This window comes from Wyeomyia smithii, chromosome 2 (assembly GCF_029784165.1).
Source record: "Wyeomyia smithii strain HCP4-BCI-WySm-NY-G18 chromosome 2, ASM2978416v1, whole genome shotgun sequence".
NCBI classification, from domain to species: Eukaryota; Metazoa; Arthropoda; class Insecta; order Diptera; family Culicidae; genus Wyeomyia; species Wyeomyia smithii.
The window spans coordinates 108,953,500-108,978,506 of NC_073695.1; the positions used below are offsets into that span (position 1 = coordinate 108,953,500).

Here is a 25,007-nt window from a genome sequence, read left to right on the forward strand (position 1 = left end):
TTTGTTTATCTTGGTACTCTCGTGACATGTGACAACGAGGTGAGCCGCGAGATGAAGAGACGGATGGCGACGGCGAATAAGGCTTAGTACGGATTGCGTAGCCAGCTTAGGTCCCGTAGCCTACAGATCCGTACGAAATTTGCACTCTATAGGACTCTGATACTTCCGTTGGCGGTCTACGGACATGAATCGTGGACGTGGAAGGAAAGCAATCGACGAGCGCTTGGGGTCTTTGAGCGATCAATATCCGGAGGCAAACTAGAAAATGGTGTATGGCGCTGGCGCATGAATCACGAGTTGTACGAAGTATACAAAGATAATATTTAGCAGAGAACCGGATAGAGGCCGACGACTTCGAGGCAAACTTCGCTCACGCTGGATGTGTGCTGTCGTCGAGAATGTTGTTTAATGTATGAGAAAGTTAGTATTAACAATAACATGTTATATTTTATTCAATGGCAATATGATAATGGTGACATATTTAAATATGTTTTGATGATTTATAACTATCGCCGATGGCCCCAAATTACCATGGAACGGGGTGAAACTGATCAATTTTCATAATAGTTTCCAATCAACTAGCTTCATGTACATTTTTCCCGAAAGAGTATATATTTAAAACAAGTACTGGTATGTGCTCTAGAAAACCTCTATGGCTATTGATGAAAGGGTTAATTTAGGTTTATTGAGGTAAAACTTTGTTTCCAGTTCAAACTTCAAAAAGCATTAGGATATTATTAGATAACAAACCATGTTGCTAACACCGTCACATTACCCAGTGAATAAAAAATTATTGTCTTTCGAAGTTTGAAATGTATTTTTGACGTGGGACACGTCTTTGTTTACTATACTGGGATGCATTCTGTAAAATTGGAAATGAAACGGGCAAATGTTGCGTCAGATTTCAAACGATAATAACAGCATAACCACATGATGGATAATAATAACCAATATGTTGTTGGATAGATAAAATGTATAACAATTTTGTAATATGCTAATTATCACTCTAATTTCATTGCTAAGCGGTAAAATTGATGAAAAATTTCAATAACAAATTTACGTCAATAGTGAACCAATTACATGCGAGCATTCCTAGCACAGACAACGTGAATGGACACCATCCGTTCCCTGTGATATTCCCTGTATCAATTTCGAAATAAAAATTGACAGAGTCTCCCCGTCCCAATAGGTCAATTTATTTTTGCTTCCATGAGCTTAGACTAATATGATGTCTCGAAGGTAAAAGTTTTCCTAAAAGTTTGAAACAATACCCATCCTTGAACAATTTCTAAACCTGCGTGTTAGGTTCTGAAGAACCTAATAAAAACTGATGTCTTGAAAGAAAACATGCCGGTAAAAGCAACAGTACCAGTGGAGTAAAGAACCGCAGGTCTCTCGTCGTCTATGATTGCAGTGGTACTCTTCTATTCGTACATTTCAGCGGTACACTTCTATTCGTACTGCAGCGGTACTATTCGTATTGCAGTGGTACACTTTTGTTCGTACATTTCTATTTGTATGCAATTGAGGAAAAACTGCAATGCTGCTGGTGATGGTGATTGAAAGTTTATCTCATAAATATGATTGCCATAAATTACTCAACAAGAATTGTAAATTTTTGCAACGGATATTTATTTAATTTTATCTTCGATATTCACTAAATAATCTTGACCGGATAGTATCGAAAGAGTAAATTCCTAAATATATACATTTATAGGAGAGTAAGAGCCTGCGAATGCTTGTGATTTTTTTTGTTTATTTAGTGAGATTCGTACAGAATCTCTTTTACATTTCAAAATTGTTAGATGATATATGATTATTCTAAGCTTTACCATAATAAACGTATATTTCCTGTCTCCGTAATACAGCGAATATAGTTGTAGGCAAATAAAACAAATTGTCGAGCAAAAAAAAATGTAATTGTGGATTGCTACGATTTTTTTCTGGAGCTTGTTACTAATTTTGTTTAAAATATTTTCTTCTGTTTGCTAATTGATGAACCTTTGTAAGGGATTCCATATTATTTTGAAAGTAAGATCCATACTATAGATTTGATTTAATTACAGTTAAATAAGACAAAACCATTCATTATGATAACGTAAGTATTATTGGATTTGGTTTTTGAGGATATAGAGTTAATTCTGACTTTGACGCATTACGAGAAATTCTTTATGCTTCTTCAACAAGCACGATATGCTTGTGCCTTGTCAAATACATATTTTTTGCACAAAAAAATTTCTACAGGCATAATATCGCCAAATATAAATGATATTCTTTTGAGTGTTGTTGAATATATTCCAAAAATTGATTTGCAGGGAGGCTGAAAATAAAAATACGTACAGTCGCTGAGCAAACACATTGATTCTGTCTGCAGACTCTGTATATTTTGTAACAAAAAATCCCCTATTTACAGTGTTTAGTCCCACGTCACCATTTCATACAACCCTAGGGCTGTATACCTCGTAGTATTTTCATTTGTAGTCGTATACCATAAACGCAGTTATGAGTCGAATCAATAAAATAAAAATTGTTAAGTAAATATCAAACACAAAAGTAAAACACAACGTTTAATAGAGACTTAATGTTTTACAAGTGATAGTTTATTTTCAAAAATACTTACAACTCATCCGGACAGTTAACCGGTTGTGCTAACCGATATCCATCCCGTAGATAGGCGGCCAGCTCGAAGGAATCCACCTCCTGGGCGACGTAGGAACCGAAAATAAAAAAAGAAACGAAGAAGGAGGAAAACTGTTAGTTCATAAACGACATACCACAAAGACACCCTACAGCACGCAGCCCGTAGAGCAACACCGACACTTTTCGTCTAACCGCAGGTGGTCAAAAGTGAGTGCTAAAGTAAATGGAAACGAAGCTTGGTTACGTTCGTGATATAATTTCACCGCTTTTCCCCGAGGCCAGGCTTGACCTCCGCACATTCTTTCCACGAAGGTATTTTTTTATACTTTTGCTTTGATCTAACGTAGCATTCATTAAATCCACAAAATAAGCGCTACACGCTCGCATGTGGCTTTCCACTGTGTAGTTGCAAGGAAAAAGTACTCTTATTCGAAACGCTGTGATTAAGCAACCGTAAGCCGGGGAGCCAATAAAGTAATTTAGTTCCTAGCTCGAGTCCCCTCCCTGAAGCTTCAGATTATTTGCAGAATGTTGTGGCGCCTTTGCTAGCTTTGATACAGGAGACACCCCGGCAGCGGAAAATGAATGGCTATAAAATCTTATGGCCGACTGACTTAGCAAAATGGTCCGTTCAGTTAGGCAGCAGCATTCCGGGATGAAATGGGGGTGAAAGTGGATTGTAGGGAGACAAGCATAACACGGGAAGGCTATAAAGACTAAACCACGCAGTATATAGCGCTTTTGTATCAAGCAGGGATGCAAGGATCAGTGCAAGCAATTTTGTTTCTTTGATGAGGGACAAATTCACTTGACATGAATTATCATAATCCAGTTTCGAAACCAAAATAAAACATTAAACTGGCCACCGTTCTCTGTGTCCCAACGGGAGTCTGCCGGTTTCTAACAGGCATTCAACCCTGCAGCAGTGTAGCAAGAAATAGCGAGATATGAATTATGTTTGTTTTTAACGAGCAGCGAATGAATGCTACTCCGAATCACTCAGTTCAATTTGAGCGCTGCCGGAGGAAGGGACTAAGCAAACGGTTTTATGAAGCCACGAGACGAAAGCGACAAAATTACGATTATGACCATCATATCCTCTGTGTTTGCAGCATAAAGTAGTTGCGGCGTTAGCCGAAGAGCTGCTCCCCAAACCGTACATAAACGACGTAAGTCGTAAAACCGAGATGGAAAAACAGTGGGAACGAATTAATTTAATTAATTGATGGTTATTTATTATTAATTCATAATCGAACATAATGTGGCTGTAAGCTTGCTCCAACCCGATTCTGGATTGGACACCCGGTGGGAAAGTGCACATTTGTTATTTCTACACATGACCTAGATGACGGCATGCTGCCCATTAGTTCTGGCGTGGTGTTGTCTTAATGGAGTGGTAAAATTTGTTTGTACTAAAGTCCTAATTAATTGCCCAGCCAGTAAGCTTTGTGTTGTGTCACATTCGCTTCATTTCCCCTCGTAACGTACGGCCCGGAAGACGTGGGCACGTTTCATTTGTTTTGATTTCCTTTCGGTCCGGCCCGACAGCGAAAACTAATCAACGAATGGGTTCGTCCTTTTTAGGAAATCATGTCTTGCCTGTGTTTCTGAACCGGCGGAGGTCGTTGTTATCACGAAGGTAATCGCAGTATTTTTATGGATTCGTTGGGCAGAATCTGAAATAGGCCAAAGGCTGGAGCAAAATTTAATTCAATTTCGACGTTTAGCTTTCGACTGTATATTTATTTTATGTTCGTGCTGGCCGACCATTCGATGGCGATTGCAATCTAGTTGTTCGATTTTCCGGAAACTGGTAGTGCCTGTTCGTTCGATTCAATTCGTTTACGAGCCTTGTTGTGATAGAAATTGTCATTCAGCTATCAGCGTTTTTCTATTTTTAGGTTGAGAGCTACTTTAGTACCTGATATCAATGGGTTTTTGCGTATGGTATTATACCTACTAAACATGTCATCTGCCATTCTGCTTCGGTAGTAGTAGTAAAATCAAACAATCAAAATTTTCCATTGAACCCATTGAATGTCATGTGGAGTCTCATTAAAACAAATTTAATCACATCATTTGTATCATTCTGATATTACTCACTAATTTTTTGAAATAATAAAGAATCATAGTGACAGTGAAAACATCCGAGAAACTTTTTTTGACATGACGAATGATTTTCATGCAGTCGTGAAATTTTAGTGCTAAAATTTTCAACATGAACTGTTTTCTGTCGTCAAGCAATACCAGGATAACTTTCCACCGATCGTGAACCAAAGTTTAAAACCTACAAATAATTATATAAAAACAGAGTAGGTATCTTGTAATAAGTGTGATGCGCTTAGTCAAAACTTAGTCCCTCATTTGCAAGCGGCCAAAATAATGTTAGCAAAGTTAATTTTGCATTACAATCAACGTTAATCCATTCAGAATTTGGAGTCAAGTTTAGTTTTGGCCTAGTCCGGTAAGTGGAAAAAGACACCTGCTGGGACACCTGTGTAGTCCTCGTGTAGCTACTCGACCGGCACGAGCAACGCAATCTATCAATCTATTTCAATCTATCAATCTATTTTTTCCATACTATTATTGTCTCTCAAGAGAGGGATTTAAAATTCCACCACGGTACCTCTGTCGTTCTCTTCTAGCATCTGTGTGGATTTGCTCTCCAGTGTGAGAGCAGATGTAGATATCCTCCAACACTCCAGAGATTTTTTGAGGAGAAAAGATAAGCCTGACTGCAAGTTGCCACTTTGGATTTGTGGATTGATTTTCGGCTTTTAGATATCATCGAGAGATGTACATAGTTCTACGCCAAAAATGAAGATGCCAAAAAAAAACGTATTCAAAGTTTGGAAATACATAGTAGATAGTAATACAAATTGACGCAGTGGGTCAATAAAGGCGTATAACTTGAAATAATTAACTCACGAAATAAAAAAAAAACCAAATTAATCCACTTAGTGGTGACACCCAGCCTTTCTCATTCGAACTTATTCTTTGTTCAAATAGAATAACATAACACTTCCATTTAAAAAAAAAACATCTTGAAAATTTCTGCTAGATTTATTTTCCACTTTAAATAACGAATTTCTGGTAGCCAACAGCACAACTATAACGAACATTCAAAACCTAACATTCACACACATATGAGCATACATTAACACTTACACATGAGCAATTCTCGCTGAAAGTAGGCCACTAGGTGAACAAGGTCTTTCAAATTTGATATAAATGCACATAATTATTAGGAATAGAGAAAAAATGCCATTATCATTTTTGTTCGATCGAAGTTGTTGACCCCTTGTTCACCGGAGTGAAACAGTTTTCAGAAAAGTTGAAATTTCAGCAATTCTTGATGTATTATTTGAGCTATATCTTTGAAATTCGTTATGTAAAGGACTACAATCAGCACTTTTCTGTAAAGAGAAATGATAGTACTTTCATTTGAAGAGATCAGCATTTAGGGCGCCATCTTGAATTCGGTCGCCATCTTGGATTATATCAGAAAAATGCAATTTTGACCGTGTTCGCAACAACCGATTTCCGATCTGAGACCAGCATTGGAAAGCTGAGAAAAAATTATATAAGATGCAAGAAAAAAATTAGGTGAACATCAGTGTAAACCCATCAATTAAACTTATTTTTCAAGCTGAGTTTCAAAATATTCAACGTACACCGCGCGATCAACGTAGTAACCTGTCTACTGAGACCAAGTGGATGCACATGTTATAACCCTACTAGCTTCATATATGGTCGGTGTTAAGTCAGACCGGACCAAGTCGCAAAATTGGAAAAAACGAGTTAACGATAGTATTGGATAAAGATTTTCTTAAGCTACATCTCACAACCATCAGATTTTATTTATCTCTAAAACAGCAGAATAACAGTATGATTTTTGTCTGCATGACCAATGAAAAACGATTACAGTGTTCAGTCAGAATGAACCAAGTGTTTATTTTCAAGGAAACTGCCTTCGGTCAGCTATTGATAAAAGCGAACGAACGGAAAATTTTTTTCAAGCATTTTTCCGGATTTCTTTGTATCAGAGAAATCTTTCACTCACCTCCCATCGGAATCTGTAAAGTTTCACGCACTGCCGTGGTTTTGAATGTGTTTTTGGACCGTTTATTGCTGTCACTAACATGACCTTATAGTGTGCAGACAAAGTGAACCATGTGTTAAGCAGAAAAAAGTTGAAATTATCGGAATTTACAGCATCGGTTTAAAGTCAACATAAATGAATTTCAACACTATCAGGCAACTTACCGGAATGCTTCTTTGCCCGTTAGTCAAAAAAGTATACTTTACCAGTAAATGAGGAAAATGTACATGGTCCACTCTGATTGAAAACGTAAATGAGAAAGTCATTTGTGTGGGTGACACAACCTTCCACAATTTCAGAAAGAAGTTCAAGTTACAGTAGTAATACTGACTTAAAACTTGATAATTTTACCAATGAATTATATCCTCAGGAGGTTGAAATAAGTAGTAAGTGTGTGTCTGTTACTGTTTTATGCAAGCTAATTAGATTTATGCCCGTAATGAAATTATACGAAGCTAAAGGCAACACAAGCGATTGTTTGGAGAAGACCTTTCATATTAAGACAAGAAGAAGCTGACTCGATTGACATTTAAGTGTGTAAAGCATGACAACATTATCTATTCAATATTATTTTCTAATCAATAATCGAGAACCTGTGCCAACTTTTCGTGAAGCTGTCCTTGAAGCACTACATCCAAACGTGACAGAAATTTCAGAACCAAAACACGAGGAAACCATCCAGTTCATTATCAATTCTACGGCAATTTTGGCCAACGTTGCAGAGAAAGTGGATGATTACGAATAACTTAATTGAGTGAATTAACCTTATTTTCGTTCCAATAGAACATTCCGCTCCTACCATTGATTCGTTGAAACAAACACAGTTTAAAGTTTATTCAAACTATTTTCAATAATTGTTGATGTCGCAGAAGCTAACCATGTAGATTAAAAACTTTTTGACTGTTCGGCGATCAATGAACTAAAATTATTTGTTCAATTGTTCAGTCATAATGGACCAAGTCATTAATGATTCTTCTTTGATTCAATCAGAGTGGACCAAGTACATTTAATCAGTTACAAACCTGTCCTTTTTGAGCTCACGGCACTCCGTTTTTGCAATTGTCACATCGTATGATACAGTTAGAGAGTTACTCCAACTTATAACATCAAAACTGCGCAAAAATATTGAGAACTTCAAAATTCCCAGAGCAACAAACTTCAAACTCGTTTTTCTCGAAATAATCAAAATGTCACTTGGTCCGGTCTGACTTAACACCGACTATATCATAATCGATTGATGCTGCAACTAGTACGCCACTACTATTTGTGCGTCAAATAAATGATAGATGAAGAAAAAAAAAAAAAGACGCCACTACTGCTTTTTGAGTTTAGTGGGAATAATGAGTACAACACTAGCATGTTTGATATTATTGACAAAGCGATAGGTTTGTTTCAAATACATCACGCGAAAAATCCACTGCCGACTTATTCTATTGCTCACCCCTAGCTACACACACTGCTGTCACATACAGGAGAGTCAGCTGACGCTGATAACTCTTATAGACCTGTGTGATCGAGACCAAAGCCAGTCTGAGTCATGCCTGCGAGTGCAACACAACAACGGAAGGTGCTCCGTAGGGCTAAATATTTTCGAATTAATTTCTATCTTTAACAACGGCTTTTACCCGTTAACATTCAAGTTTATTAAAGGCAGACAGTGTGTGCAGCCGGGGAAGCGAAAAATAAGCGAACTGAAAATATGATACAGATTTGGAAAAACATACCGCATCCAGAAGGGACTTGAACCCGCAGTCACCCAGACTACTTCACTGGTTGCCGGAATACTTCCTAAAATGTCCAAATTATGCCTAATCTGGTTATAGAACAACATAAAATTTGAAAAATGTTGAGGCCACACATTTTGATCGTTGCTATAGTTTTAAACAGTCTCCTAGCCACTTTTCTTTCCACAACTTTTAAACCACATGCTTAAACATTATGATGGTTTTAAAGACAAGTTTATTTGGTCCATTGAATCCAACTATGTTCAGATCGGTTGTGTAGTTTCTGTGGTACTTAATTAAGTTTTGTGATTTTTACAATTTGATACATAACGGACAAAGTTAAAGTCCGATAGCAGTGTAATTAAATAAAATTTTATTGCGCAACTAGATCTTTTATTTGAGACTAATTTAGCGGAGTTCGGTCAAACCATTCTGAAAAAAAATAGTGAGCATAAACAGTCTTTGGAATATGTTTCTTTTCAAACCGTGATTTCCTTCTTTTATACACAATTTTAAACCACATGTTTAATCATTAGTTAAAGATTTTCAATACAGGCCGTTCATTTGGCACCAGTTTTGTCTAAATTGGTTGTTTAGTTTCTGAGATAACGAAATTTCGGGATTTTCACATTTTGATACACGGTGCCTAAACTAAAAATCCGATTACAAAAAAGTTTAATAGTGTGTTATGAGGCCACTAGACCTTTCATTTTCAACTAATTTCGTAAAAATCAGTCTAGCCATTTCTGAGAAAAGTAAGTGAGTTTAAGAAGTCTTTGGTATATGCTTTGCTTTTATAACGTGATTTGACATTTTTATAAATAACGGACATAGTTACAAACCGATTATAATGAAATTCAATAGCAACCTATGGGACAACTTGGCCTTTCATTCGAGATTATTTTGTGAAAATCGGTCTGGCCATCTCTGAGGAAAGTGAGTGAGTTTAAACAGCCTCTGAAAAACATTACTTTACATAACTTTTGAACCATATGTTTAATCTTTATGAAATTTATAAGTTAGGAGCTCTGAAGACAGCCCGTTCATTTGACATCAGTTTTGTTGAAATCGGTTCTATAGTTTCTGAGATATTGATGTTACGTGGTTTTTACATTTTGATACATAACCTCTACACAACTTCTAAATCAAAAATCCGATTACAATGAAATTCAATAGCAACCTTTGGGGTACCTACACCTTTCATTTGCAATTAGTTTCACGGAAATCGGTCCAGCCATCTCTAAGAAAAGTGAGTGAGAAAAAAAAGTTGCACATACACACACACACGCACACACACACATTCACACATACATACATACATACAGAAAATGCTCAGCTCGTCGAACTAAGTCGAGTGAGATACGACATTCGGCCCTCTGGAGCACTTTCATACCTTTAGTTTATACCTTTCTAGGAGAAAGCCAAAAACATTTGTTTATCAACACCAAAAAGTTTATAGTAGTAAAATAAAAATACGATAAATCAAAGAAATAGTTATCGGTCTCAATCACTCTGCTAAGACGCTCGTTATAGATATTCTAAAAATACGATGTAATTTGGGAAAACATATGTGGCATCCTTGATACTGTTTGGGATGCTGAAATAGGAAAAGTGATAAAATCGTGAATTTTTGCCTTTCTCCTAGAAAGGTATAGCAATCACTTGCAAAACCGAAGATATCACTCGACTCAGCTCGACGAGCTGAGCATTTTCTGTATGTGTGTGTGTATGTGTTTGTGTGTGTGTGTGTGTGTGTGTGTGTGTGTGTGTGTGTGTGTGTGTGTGTATGTGCAGATTTTTATTCTCACTCACTTTTCTCAGAGATGGCTGGACCGATTTTCATGAAATTATTTGCAAATGGAAGGTCTTGTTGTAGACGCTATTGAATTTTATTGTAATCTTTTGTAATGTGTGTAATTTATTGTAAAATTGTAATGGACCGATTTTCATACAATCAGTGTCAAATGGAAGGTCTAGTTGCCCCATAAGACCCTATTGATTTGTGTTGCAATCGGCCTATTACTTTGCTTGTTATGTTTAAAAATGTGAAATCCAGCTATTAAAAGGAACATATTCCGAAGACTACTTGAACTCACTCTTTTTTCTCAAACACCCTATTGAATTTTACTATTCATAACACCCAATTGAATTTTACTGTAATTGGACTGTAACTTCGTCTGTTAAGTACCAAAATGTGAAAATCACGAAACTTCATTATCTCAGAAACTACACAACCGATTAGATTACTATTATCAGATGAGCGGGCTAGTAAAGGGTTAACTGATGAATTATGATTAAACAAGTGGTTTCAAAATTTTGGCTGCCCTACACGTTCCCATTTCATTTGATTATAATCGAACTTAAGCAAACGTTATGCATTAAATTGTTAATAAAACAACGAAAGTCTATTATCTCAAAGATTACATGACTTATTTGAACATAACTAGTGTGATACGAACGAGTCATCTCTCAAACTTACAAATAACAAACTTCATAACAATTTGATATGTGGCTCAAAAGTTATGGAAAGAAGAGAAATTCAAAGACTATTTAAAACTATACCTGCTTTGATCGATATATGTGGCCTCAACATAATTTAAATGTGGTGTCGTACTATTTGAACGTTCCAAATTCATTGATTCCTTGCGGTTTGTTTGAAGTCTGCAAATGCACGACGAATCGGCCATAGGATATGATCAAAGTCAAAAGACAAATCGTTTGAAATGATTGGTTTTATCGAAATAACAACATCCTTTTGGACTTTTGGATTCTGTGCATCGCCTTAATTCTGAATATATTCATATTGAGTGGTATTCGGTCATTTTCAGCAGATTTTCTGGCATCAATCTGACACCGAAAATACCCATATTGGAAGGTATTTAGTTATTTTGGTTGTTTTCCAGAAACTAAAAGTGGTCGTCTTCAAATTCAAAATAGTGTCCAGGGTCCATCATCAGGGTGCATCATCACGTTTCCGGAAATATCCATATTGAATATTTTTCGGTCATTTCTGACTGTTGCCTATAAGTTTCCATTTAGCAATTCAAAATGGTGCCTGAGGTCAATTGTTAGCTCCTTGCATCATTCTGGTTCCAGAGATACTCATATTGGATAGTATTTGTTTATTTTAGGCTGGTTTTCACAAACCGGTAGTCGCCATCTTGGATTTCAAAATGGTATTTAGGATACTGGTTAAAGAAAAACTCATATTGGGTGATATTTGGTCACTTTGGACTGTTTTTCAGAAGCCGAAAGTCGTCATTTTGGACTTTAAAATTGCCTGTGAAATCAATTTCTGTCATCTGGGCGTAATTCTGGTTCCGAAAACGTTCATATTGAATGGTATTTGGTCATTTCCGGCTGTTTGCCAGACACCGGAAGTCACCATCTTAAAATTCAAGATTGTGTCTGTTATCAATTTTTAGCTTCTGTCCATCTTTCTGGTTCCGGAGATGCTCATATTCAATGGGAATCGTCCAAAATGTTGCCTGAGGTCGATTATAGAACAAATTTGTTAATATATATTTAATGGGATCCGTCCATTTCAGGTTGTTTTCCAGAAACCGGAAGTTGCCATCTTACAATTCAAAATGTTGTCTGAAGTCGATTCGTGGCTCCAGTGCATCATTACGGTTCCGGAAATACCCATATTGGGTGGAATTCGGTCATTTGCCGCTGTTTTTCCGACACCGGAAGTCGCCATTTTGGATTTCATAATGGCATTTGGAGACAATTTATGGATTTGAACGGCATACTGGTTAAAAAAAAACTCATATTGGGTGGTATTTGGTCATTTTATGCTGTTTTCAGAAACCGGAAGTCGCCATCTTAGAATTCAAAATGCTATCTGTGGTCGATTTTAGCTCCTGTGTATTATTCTAGATCCGGATATTATTATATTGGGTGGAAATCGGCCATTTTCGGCTGTTTTCCAGAAACCGGAAGTTGCCATCTTACAATCCAAAATGTTGTCTGAGGTCGATTATGGAACATATTTGTTACCACTAAAAACATTCACCTGCCAATATGGTTCCGTTTAGTTGATTTGTTCGCGAGATGTGCAGAAATTTGTGAAGAAACATGTACTTCCAGAAGAGGGAGGGGCGTCAAACCATTATGGACATATTTGTTACCTCTAAAAACATTCACATATCAAATTTGGTTGTATTTTCTTGATTTGTTCTTGAGCTGTGCGAAGCTTGTGTTTCATTTTCATGGGATCCCTCCATTATAGAAGAGGGAGTCGGGTTTCAAACCATTATGTACATTTTTGTTACCACTAAAAACATTTACCTGCCAAATTTTGTTCCATTTGGTTGATTAGTTTTCGAGATATGCACAAATTTGTGTTTCATCCAACTATTATGGACATATTGGTTACCCCTTAAAACATCCACATGCCAAATTCGGTTTCATTTGCTTGGTTTGTTCTTGAGTTGTGCAGAAATTTATGTTTCATTTGTATGGGACCCCTCCCTTCCAGAAGAGGGAAGGGTGTCGAACTATCATAGGAGCCTTTATCGGCACCAAAAACCCCTACATACAAATTTTCACGTCGATCGGTTCGGTAGTTTTCGAACCTATATGGATCAGACAGACAGACAGACAGACCGGGCTACATTTTTATATGTATAGATTACAACATCAATATTTTAGAACCTGAAGAGTGAATATACATTTATTGGATTGAAGCGTTCATGTAAATCTATTTTTACAAATTAAAAATTGAATGAGAAAGGCTGGATCTGACCGCTAGGTGGATTATTTAGGTTTTAATACTATTTCTGATTGAAGCTATCAAAACGAATATTTCTACTAAATCCACCAAAAAGTGAGATAAAAATTTTCTTTTTTATCAGATTGAGAGCAAAGTTTTAGATGATCTTATTACTTGTTATGAACCAGATAACGTTTTCTATGAAAAGGTATTAAAAATTACAATTTTCGTTCCAATTTTTTTTCACAGATTTATAGGAACTTTTGAACTTTCTACTAAGTTATTAGCCATTCATAAATGCATGTTTTTGTCAAATATTGTTATTTTTTATCTCCTAAAAAAAGATATTTCACATATAGAATGTGATTCGATTATAGACTTTGAAGTGTATCACCGTCCCAGTAGGCTTGTTGGATGAAACACCATGCCAGAGACAAGTATATGTAGGTTTCGAGTCTCGTCTGGATGCGCTATATTTTTCCCAGTCCGTGACATATTTTTCAGTTTGCTTATTATTCGCTTCTCTAGCTCCATACACTGCTTGTTTTAATGAACTTGAATGTTGATGGTTGATTAGTTCGAAAAATTACTACTCATCTGATCTGATTTTGCGTCGAATGATCGTTATTTACGGAAATTGTCACTTTTCTCATTTCATTCAAAGAAACGGAGAATATAAAAAGCACACGGTGCTCTTTGTCTTTTCGTTTAGTTCGAAAACCAGCAACGAATATAAAGCGAAATTTTTTGATAGCTGTAAGAGGAAGCATGAATATGTAAAAAAAACTAATGTATGTATGTACTCTTCAATAATTTCGAATAAATCTTGTATACATTCCTTTTTATTCAAAGCGGAAACTTGCACGATTTGTCCCAAAAATTACGATACATTGTTTAGTGGTATCACAAAGCCAGCTAACTTTAAATGAAACAAATTGAATCCCCTGTGTTTGTTCATTGACAATCGATTATGTTTGCTAGTTTAGTGGTTTCGATAATACCCAACGTTAAAAGCGATCGATTAAACTTTGAATTACTCGTCGCAAAATGTCCTTCAAAATGACACACTAATAGTTTGATAATGTCGCTGATGGTGGTGAGAACCGACGCGGCTGTTGTGCGGTAGTATAACAAGGCAATCTATTTAGCTTGACAGAATGTCGAAAACAAACACTCGTTGAAGTTTCAAGCGCCCTATTGAGAGTGACTTCATGCCAATCAGCAGAGATTCGTGATGCATATACATGATGGTGAACGCGGTGGCTTATTTCCTGGCAATAAATGGATGATGCACGAAACGACTATATTATTGCTCTAGTTTCAGTGTTTAAAACTGTTTGGCGCCAAATGCATATTAATAATTGAAAAAGTTTTGGTTGTAATGCGCGTAGGACGTGTGGGCTAAATGTTCACTTATTATTAACAGACAAAGTAGCAACAAGTATGATTTTTTGCGAAGATGTTATTGTGTATTGACGTGGGACACGTCTTTGTTTACTATACTGGGATGCATTCTGTAAAATTGGAAATGAAACGGGCAAATGTTGCGTCAGATTTCAAACGATAATAACAGCATAACCACATGATGGATAATAATAACCAATATGTTGTTGGATAGATAAAATGTATAACAATTTTGTAATATGCTAATTATCACTCTAATTTCATTGCTAAGCGGTAAAATTGATGAAAAATTTCAATAACAAATTTACGTCAATAGTGAACCAATTACATGCGAGCATTCCTAGCACAGACAACGTGAATGGACACCATCCGTTCCCTGTGATATTCCCTGTATCAATTTCGAAATAAAAATTGACAGAGTCTCCCCGTCCCAATAGGTCAATTTATTTCTGCTTCCATGAGCTTAGACTAATATGATGTCTCGAAGGTAAAAGTTTTTTAAAAGTTTGAAACAATACCCATCCTTGAACAATTTCTAAACCTGCGTGTTAGGTTCTGAAGAACCTAATAAAAACTGATGTCTTGAAAGAAAACATGCCGGTAAAAGCAACAGTACCAGTGGAGTAAAGAACCGCAGGTCTCTCGTCGTCTATGATTGCAGTGGTACTCTTCTATTCGTACATTTCAGCGGTACACTTCTATTCGTACTGCAGCGGTACTATTCGTATTGCAGTGGTCAGCGAAGGAAAAAAATCACCTCTAGCGATTAATCTACTATATAAAAATGGAATTCCGTAACGCTTGATCTTATTGATATTATTCCCTCAGTCTCTGAGGTGTACAGAAATCATCATCATTTTGAATCGTTCTAAATCAAAAATAATAAGCGGTGACATGCAGGTTTTTTAACATGAAATGTTCAGGAAAGACAGTTGAGAAAAAATAATAGGTATCTAATTAATAAAACTTGAGATATTATTCACAAAACTACGTAAAACATGCAAAATTATGACTTTCTGTGCTAAATTTGCCTCTAAATCAAAATTCAAAGCGATGACATATGATTCTTTTTTCACTAAAATGTTTGTTAATGTTCAGGAAAGACATTTGAGGAATAATAATCAGTATCTGATCACTAAAACTTGAGATATTATTCACAAAACTACGTGAAACATGCAAAATTATGACTTTTTATACTTAATTCGTCTCAAAATCAAAATTCAAAGCGATGACATGTGATTCTTTTTTTATTAAAATGTTCGTTGATGTTTAAGAAAGACATTTGAGAAAAAATTACAGAAATCTGATTACTAAAACTCGATATATTATTCACAAAACTACGTGAAACATGCAAAATCGTGACTTTTATGCTGAATTTGCCTCTAAATCAAAACTCGAAGCAGTGATCTGTGATTTTTACTATAATAACATGTTTGTTGTGTTTGGGAAAGATATTTGAGGGAAAAATAATAGGTGTCTGTTTATTTGAAATTTAAATATTTTCCACAAAACCACATGAAAAATGCAAAACCATAATTTTTTAGGCTCAATTTGTCTCTAAATCAGAATTCAAAGCGATGACACGTGATTTTTTTCAATAAAATGTTCGTTGATATTCAGGAATTCGAGAAGAAATAATAGTTTTCTGATGACTGAAAATAGAGAAATTATTCACAAAACTAAGTAAAACAAGCAAAATCATGAATATTTGAACTCAATTTGCCTCTTAATCGAAATTCAAAGCAATGATATGTAATTGTTCTTCATTGAAATGTTTGTTAATGTTCAGGAAATACATTTGAGGAAAAATAATAACTATCTTATTGCTAAAAGTTGAGATATTACTTTAAAAACTACGTATGTTTGAAGATGATTTTCTGCATACAGAAAAACACATTAAAATACTCTTTTCAAAATTTATATATATTATACATATAATACATGCAAAACTTTGACTTTTTGAGCATGAGCTCAATTCGCCTGTAAATTAATTTTTTTTTTTCAATAAAATGTTCGTTGTTCCTTCAACATCTGCAAATATTTTCTTGCAGAAGAATCTATGTTTCAATTTGGTGCAAGTCGAGCAGAAAAAAAATACATTTCTGATGTTTTCGTAGTTTTGTGAATAGTAACACATTACGGGATTCGAAATACTTCTTTACTTTTACCAAAATTAGATCTTGGGACATTTGGCTGGAGTAAAGGCCGCATTTCATTGGTTTAATCTTTTTTTTTAATTTATACGTAGTTATGTGGATTAAAACGTTAACTTCTTCTCAGACGTGTTCCTTGGACACCAACAAACATTTTCGTTGCAAAAATTCACATGTTATCTCTTGAGATATGATAATAGAGGAGAACTAAGCATGAATGGTCACGCTAAATCCTTCTTACTTTGATTTCTTTCTTCTAAAAGTTACATAAAAAAAGGTTTTACTGTAAACGATTGACGAATATCCGGTTATCACCCGAGTGTGGTATATTCGGAACTGGGATGACCCCACATAACATTTTTCAAAATAACGACTTCTGGTTTCAGGAAAATAATCTAAAGTGGTATTTGGCCAACCATTTCAATACTTCCGAAACTTCCGAACTCCATACGTCATTTTGAAATCCGAAATGGCGACTTCCAGTTTCTGTAAAACATCCCCAAATCACAAAATGCGTTCTGTGCGTTCTCCGAGCATCGCCGGGAACGTTCAACTAGTGAATACATATAAAACAAGCCTAGGATGCGTTGACATCGTCGTCAGTATGCGAAAAACAAAGTATCGGTGCTGGTGCACTCTTTTTGCTTTCCTCTTTACGATATATTTCTATTCATTAGTGTACACCACAATACGTGGTTCTCAATGAGCACAACTCGGTATATAAAGTTATTCGTCTCTGTTACAGAGAGCGATCAGAACTTGTTGTATCCTTATTCTTTTGACTCATGAATATGATTTTTTGTCAGAAAAAGAAAGACAATGACAGTGTATGCTCTCCTACTCTCGCTTAAACTCAACCGCTGCCGAAGTAGTTCCTTCCCCCACACATTCCCTCTCACAGCACCCCACCTCTGCTGCTGTTCAGGCGACATGATTTTCTCCTGTTGCTATCCTTTCTTCCCGTAACTACCGGCCTATGGAAAGACAAACGCAACGATCGAATCGCTTCTCAGAGCTGATGTAGTCTAGTCATGTGTTTGTTTTCTCCCAGAAACCTATGCACCCTATCATCATTTCATTATGGGTTGAGAGGATTCGAGTTTAGTCGCGGCCTGTACTCTTCGTAAAGTGCACACATGATGAATAAACGACGATTTCATCATATTCGTTTCGTTTCCATCACTGGCAGTGGTACACTTTTGTTCGTACATTTCTATTTGTATGCAATTGAGGAAAAACTGCAATGCTGCTGGTGATGGTGGTTGAAAGTTTATCTCATAAATATGATTGCCATAAATTACTCAACAAGAATTGTAAATTTTTGCAACGGATATTTATTTAATTTTATCTTCGATATTCACTAAATAATCTTGACCGGATAGTATCGAAAGAGTAAATTCCTAAATATATACATTTATAGGAGAGTAAGAGCCTGCGAATGCTTGTGATTTTTTTTTGTTTATTTAGTGAGATTCGTACAGAATCTCTTTTACATTTCAAAATTGTTAGATGATATATGATTATTCTAAGCTTTACCATAATAAACGTATATTTCCTGTCTCCGTAATACAGCGAATATAGTTGTAGGCAAATAAAAAAAATTGTCGAGCAAAAAAAAATTTAATTGTGGATTGCTACGATTTTTTTCTGGAGCTTGTTACTAATTTTGTTTAAAATATTTTCTTCTGTTTGCTAATTGATGAACCTTTGTAAGGGCTTCCATATTATTTTGAAAGTAAGATCCATACTATAGATTTGATTTAATTACAGTTAAATAAGACAAAACCATTCATTATGATAACGTAAGTATTATTGGATTTGGTTTTTGAGGATATAGAGTTAATTCTGACTTTGACGCATTACGAGAAATTCTTTATGCTTCTTCAACAAGCACGATATGCTTGTGCCTTGTCAAATACATATTTTTTGCACAAAAAAAATACTACAGGCATAATATCGCCAAATATAAATGATATTCTTTTGAGTGTTGTTGAATATATTCCAAAAATTGATTTGCAGGGAGGCTGAAAATAAAAATACGTACAGTCGCTGAGCAAACACATTGATTCTGTCTGCAGACTCTGTATATTTTGTAACAAAAAATCCCCTATTTACAGTGTTTAGTCCCACGTCACCATTTCATACAACCCTAGGGCTGTATACCTCGTAGTATTTTTCTATAAACCTTATTTTTTTTCTTATACACTCTTTGAAAATAATACATCGATTTCGAAACAATTGCAACGAAATGAAAGTTCACTTTAGAAGGGGCAGAACAATAGTTGAACACGATTGGATTTTTTCGCATCAATAAATGTGAACTTACCTCGAATGGCATTGCTGCAAGTGTGGCCAGCTCCCATAACAGAACTCCTAGACTCCAGATGTCGCTCGACGTTGTGTAGAATTTCTTCTCTAACGTTTCCAGTGCCATCCATTTAATCGGCCGGTTTTCGTTATCACCGAGACAGTGGTAATCATTTGGGAACACGTCACGCGACAAAGCGTTATCACAGACTCGTACATTTTGCTCCGAATCGAGCCTGTAAGCACGCACGTAGAGAAGAGAAGCGCTATTAATGTCTGCCATTTATTCTGATTTCATAGTTTGGTAAGTATAGAGAAAATGAGACTTAGAGCACTGCGGGACAAAAAATCACACTGCTTTGAAATTTACGATAGAAACTGATTTGAGTTATTATTCTAAGTTTAAGTCCTGATTGTTGTCGCGCGAGTTGATAAGTTCCTCATCCCTCTCTACTTTTTATAGTACTATCAAACTATTCTTTCAGTATCACATCACAAATTGGAACACACTTTGGACTATTTGTACGTCTCAAAATGAGATCGAACGAAAACCAATTCCTCCCGTTCATCATCCACCAGCATACTTACACACAGTTCCTGGTAGCGACATCCTTGTGCAGCACACCGAGTGAATGAAGATGCGAGATGCCACGGGCCACTTGAAGGCCGAAATCCACCAGCTGTCGGGTGCTTAGCGACACGCCCGAGCTCTGCATGCCGATATCCCGGCAGCTTTGAAGGTATCTGCGAAGAAAGAAGACACATGAGACGATGATGGGTCCAGCGAAAAGCTTGCCGAGAATGTGAGAAGATTGCATATCGTGGTGGGAGGTAGGGACTATCGAGTTGAGGGTTCCAGCTGATGGGGGAAATAAAGGGAAAATTTATGTAAATTTGCGGAATCACTTCCGCCGTAGAGGGAGTGGGTTTTTGGGTGAACACAGCGAGGAAAAAAGTTGTTTTGATAACGGAGAGGCGGTGGGAACAACGAAAACACAATGTTGCCTGCGGGAAATAATCTCTATGTCAACAGCTTCGGTTTCGGTTTCAATTTTATGAGCACGTGGAACGCTTTTTCCGCTTGTTAGTTATTGGCTTTCATTGTTGCCCGTAGTGATACCAGCCATTCATGAAATAGGAAGTTTGTCAAAATGCACAATATGCTTCATGCACGATTTGTCCATGAGGAGTTTTAGAAAACATGTTGTTGCGTCGCAACCGAAACCTTTGCCAAAACGAAAATCTTTTTTTCGGGTTTGACAACCAATACTACAAGCAGGTTTTTGGTTTACCTTTTGGCAATATGCTTCGGTCTTGTCACTAAAGTTTTGCTCGATCGTCACTAAAGTTTGGTTCGATGACAACCGGAAAAGAACATCAACCTTTTTAAACTGCCTATAAAACTACTTTGAAATTTAGCACAACCATTTTATTAGGTTTAATCAATAATTTTAGAATACTGAATACTGATTATTGATTTCTTTTCTTTCAACAAATAACGTCAAGTTTCAACAAATATTAAACCTCAAGGAAAAGTTCAACTCTTTCTTGTATTAATACAAAATGTTTGATTTGAAATGACTACCTGAATCGTTTAAAATCATTGGAAAATGAATATTTTTAAAAATCTGGATATTGTATATATTTTCAAAATCTAAACTTTTATTAAGAAAATTGTATTTCATTTCTTTCTCTTGAACTTTTTACCAAAAGTTTTGTTTTAATTTCAAGAAAACAAATTACAAAAATTAACTTTTTTGTGTAAAACAAAGTGTTCATTTACAATTTTTCGTAGTCAAAAGTATTTTTTACAATAAATATTTTTTTTATGTTTGAGTCCCGGTTCGGAAGATACTGTTAGTGTCAGTAGAATCATAGCCCCGCAATAATTAAAATAATTACCATAAAAATCAGTTTTCGATATAGTCTCCATCTAGACTGTTCTAACATTTTGATGCCTTTACTTACTTTGTTTGGCGTAACGTCATTAAGATACAATTTGTTGGACAAAACTCCTCCAGTCAACTTGGTTCCTTGGTTATTTCCTCTATTTCACGGATATTCAATGCTTGCAAGGTCTTGCTCCACTTGATCTACTCGATGTACTCCTCTTCGTCGCGTACCAACCGGATTTCCAACGGACGTAAGTTTTGCAGGATAGTTGTCCAGCCTTCCAGTGCAACATGTTCTGCCCCACGTATCTGTCCCGCTTAGGCTACCTTCGAAGTACTGGGTTCGCCAGCAAGTGGCTTGAGCTCGTGTAACATCCTTCACCGCCACGCTCCGACCTCCTACACTCCACGGAGAATAGTTCCTAACACCCGTCATTCGAAATCTCCCAGTACTCGCAGGTCCTTGTCGAGCAGTGTCCACGTCTCATGCCCGTAGAAAAAAAACCGGTCTTATAGGTGTTATATAGGTTATATAGGGCAAAGTCTGTTCAACCGCAGATGCTATTGAAGCCCGTTGATAATAATACTGCTCCAGAACTAATGACTGGTATCGTTGTCCGATGTTACCAAACCGAATACGTCGAGTACCTTGAACTTACGCCGTTAATCGTCGCATTACTGCCTAAGCAAGCCCTGTCGCGCTCAGTTCCGCCAGCCAGCATGTTCTTCGTTTTTGACGTATTAACACTTACGTATCCGACCCTTCCGGAGCCGAAAAAATGAAAATACCGATCGCCAAGAGTGTTGTTTTGCAAAAACTTAAAGTTTGATATATTGCAAGCAAGGTTTCGCTACCATGTTTAATCTAGCCTGTGTCTCTTGAAGAGGAACTTACCCCACGGTTCCCCTCGATAAATCCGGAACAACGGAAAATTTCGAAATGTTCCCTACTGTCCCAAAAACTATGATAAATTTGTGATCTTTTTAGAAAGGTTCGATCAAAATCGGTTCAGATCTTGCGTAATAGCAGGTAAAAGAATTATCATTTTTTCGGATCCGGAGGGGTCGGGTACGCAAGTGTTGAGCTTCAGTACTACATTCTTTTTCTCGCTATTTTGGCTGGTGTACTGCTCTGTCACCGCCTCTAATATTTTGCCGACAACGTCTACGATATCGGCAAAGCAAATAAGTTGGTTGGATCGGTTGAAAATCGTACCCTGCATGTTGAACGCCACTCGTTGCATAACACCTTCTTGAGCAATGTTCAACAGTAGACAAGAGAGACCATTACCTTACAGAAGTCCCTTGCGAGATTCGAATGAGCCGGATAATTGACCCGAAATCCTCACTCAGCACTGATACCCATCCATTCCCGGAAAAGCCGTTCTCGTCCATGATCTTTCATAGCTCTTTCTAGTCAATTGTATCATATGCGGCTTTCAAATCGATTAATAGATGGTGCGTGTGGACTGCGTATTCACAGTACCTTTGAAGGATCTGCCGCAAGATGAATCTGGTCCGTTGAAAAATGGCTTTCTACTAAGCCTTGATAACTTGAGAAAATATTTCGAAGGCGGCATTCAGGATGATGATCGCACGATAGTTCTCACAGTCTAGGTTGTCGTTTTTTTTGTGGATAGGGCATATAACTCCATTCTTCCGCTTCTCGGTTTCCCAAATCATAACAATTGGTATATACAGGCACTTGGCAAACTTATCCGGACCCATCTTGATAAACTCCGCTTCGACACTATTTCTGCCGACCGATTCGTTGTTCTTCAGCCACTTGACAACATTCTTAACTTCGCCTATCGTTGGAGTGGAACGAGTCCGTCCTCTGTTGCATCGACGATGTCACTTCCACCGCCATCTTGGTTCTCTTGCTGTACGCCATTCAAGTGGGCCACCTTTCGGTCACCTCACAATCGTCCACCAGAATACTCCATTTTTTATCTCGGCACATTGCGGCTTGCAGCAAAAGTTCCTGGCTACGCTGTTGGCTGTTGTTCAGTCCTCGACAGGCGTTTACCAACTCGCCCTCTTCCAACAGCGTTGCTCCAAACGAATACGCGTAGTTTTAAGTGACGTCAATTTGCGAGATTGTACCGTGGCTGGCTCCGGTATCAGAAATGAGTAAACCACCCCAAAATTGTAATAATATATTTAGCCTCACAGCTCGAGGTACGCCAGTTGTCGTAGGTTCGAGTCTCGGCTCGGGGGAGACTGCTAGTGTCAGTAGGATCGTAGCGCTAGCCCCACAATTGTCCTGCACAGGTACACTTAACAGTTGGCTGCGAAGTCTGTGTATGTATAATAAACAGAAGATCAAGTTCCGAATCGGAATGAAGTACCAAGGCTTTGGTTTTCGATGTTATTTCCAGTCATTTAAAGAAGACTTTTTGGTTTTTTCCGACTTTTGTTCAGAGACCAGTCACTGTGTGACGAGTTGATTTGTCGGTGGATGACCAAAACGTGCGGGAATGTCAGGTGGTGAAATATTACTATCAGGAGAATACTTCCGGAGTGATTTGCGATAAGGGCGCAACTGGCAAAAGATAAACATTGGGGAATATCAGTTTGAAAATTTGCAGATAAACATTGGGGAATATCAGTTTGAAAATTTGCAAGTACATTTTTAAATCGTAATTTAAAACGATGTGACTAACATTAAAATCAATACCAAAAATCAACGTAAAATAAACCTGTCGTATAGTTTCCTAGCAATATTATATTAAATTTGTGGATTTATGGCTAAAACATGCGCTTTTCTTCTAACCCTTTTCAAATGAGCCTTAAAGCATTTTGACAACGAGATTCGCCCACCTTTCTTTCGCCTTGTTTTAATTTTTTCTTCAGTTGCGCCCTTGCGCCCCTTCAAATGCGCCTTTATTTGGAAAGCAATGTTAATCCGCCCTTTACTGTCGCCTGTTTACGAAATATTTCCCAAATAAGCTCGTTGCTTCAAAACAATGTAAAGGTCCTAGTTCCAAAGTATCTTTTGTTTTCGGTAAACTGTTTTTTCGCCCTTCACTGAAAACTTGATTCAAATAATTTTATCGATTTATACAAAAGAAAGGATTCTTGCCATGAATTTTGTAAGTCTTTTTGAAACCAATGGCGTAATAAAACGATTTGTTTACATTTTGTTAGTTCTTCGTTCACAAACACACGTGCTAATAACGATTTCTGTTTGAGTTCAAAATTACCAAATATATGATTTGCAATCTATTTTTATTTATTCAAGAAAAGTATTTTTTATAGCAATGCTTTCTACCAAAAAAAAATTCCTGCATGCATAACTGGAACTTTTTTTGCACAGGTCGACTCAAAATCATTAACGGCGGTGCACAGTGGTCCAATAAGGCGAAAAGTGGAACTTAATTCCATAGCGCCTTTCACCTTCATCCTAGCTTACTAGTGTCTTCGGAACAATTGTTTGTATAAATGACCCACATAATCGCAAATTGTCAAAAAGTATAAAAAGTTTACTATACAGGTCGGACTCGATTATCCGGAGACTCGATTATCCGGGGGCTCGATTAACCGGGGCTCGATTATCCGGAGAAAATGGTTCGATTATCCGGAGTTTTTTTTTTTTTTATTGTATTTCTATAACGTACTTTTGTCTTCCGGGTCATTGGGAGGTTCGGGGTTGTTCATAATTGTAGCGGTACAAGCCCGTTCCGCTTAGGCAGTTCGTTTTTGGCAGCTTTCTCGTCGTTCCTTCAACCAATTCTTACTCAATAACTTTCAAAAGCAAGGTATTATGTCTTTTGTTGCCAATGAGGACAACCGCTATTGCTAAACCGGTTTCGGATTTATGGCAGAAACACATTCCTGTAATATAATGGCCATGATCATTGCAGTACTTAGAAACACAAGCAGGCCTGTACCCCTGTACCGGCTCTGTTCCGGATACTCTCGGTTCCGGTGCTGTTCCGGATACTCTCGGATTATTGAACCAAAACTCATCAAGTGAACTTAATAACGACTTGAATTCCGCAAAGTAGTCCATATCGAGCGTCTAGGTCGTTATAGGTCACTCAAGAAATAGAAAAAATACATGAG

The 25,007-nt window shown here is 36.9% G+C and overlaps 1 protein-coding gene across 7 annotated transcripts in view; it reads right to left on the bottom strand.

Annotated features, from left to right (window-relative positions):
* LOC129725075 (tyrosine-protein kinase Drl) overlaps positions 1-25,007 on the bottom strand; it is a 516,531-nt gene that overhangs the window by 29,981 nt on the left and 461,543 nt on the right. For all 7 annotated transcript variants that reach the window (XM_055680488.1, XM_055680486.1, XM_055680485.1 and 4 more), the window contains exons 10-12: positions 19,636-19,791; positions 19,067-19,283; positions 2,621-2,700 (exon numbers count right to left, since the gene is read on the bottom strand). In XM_055680488.1, coding sequence (XP_055536463.1) covers positions 2,621-2,700; positions 19,067-19,283; positions 19,636-19,791 — 453 coding nt within the window. The remainder of the gene's footprint in view (positions 1-2,620; positions 2,701-19,066; positions 19,284-19,635; positions 19,792-25,007) is intronic.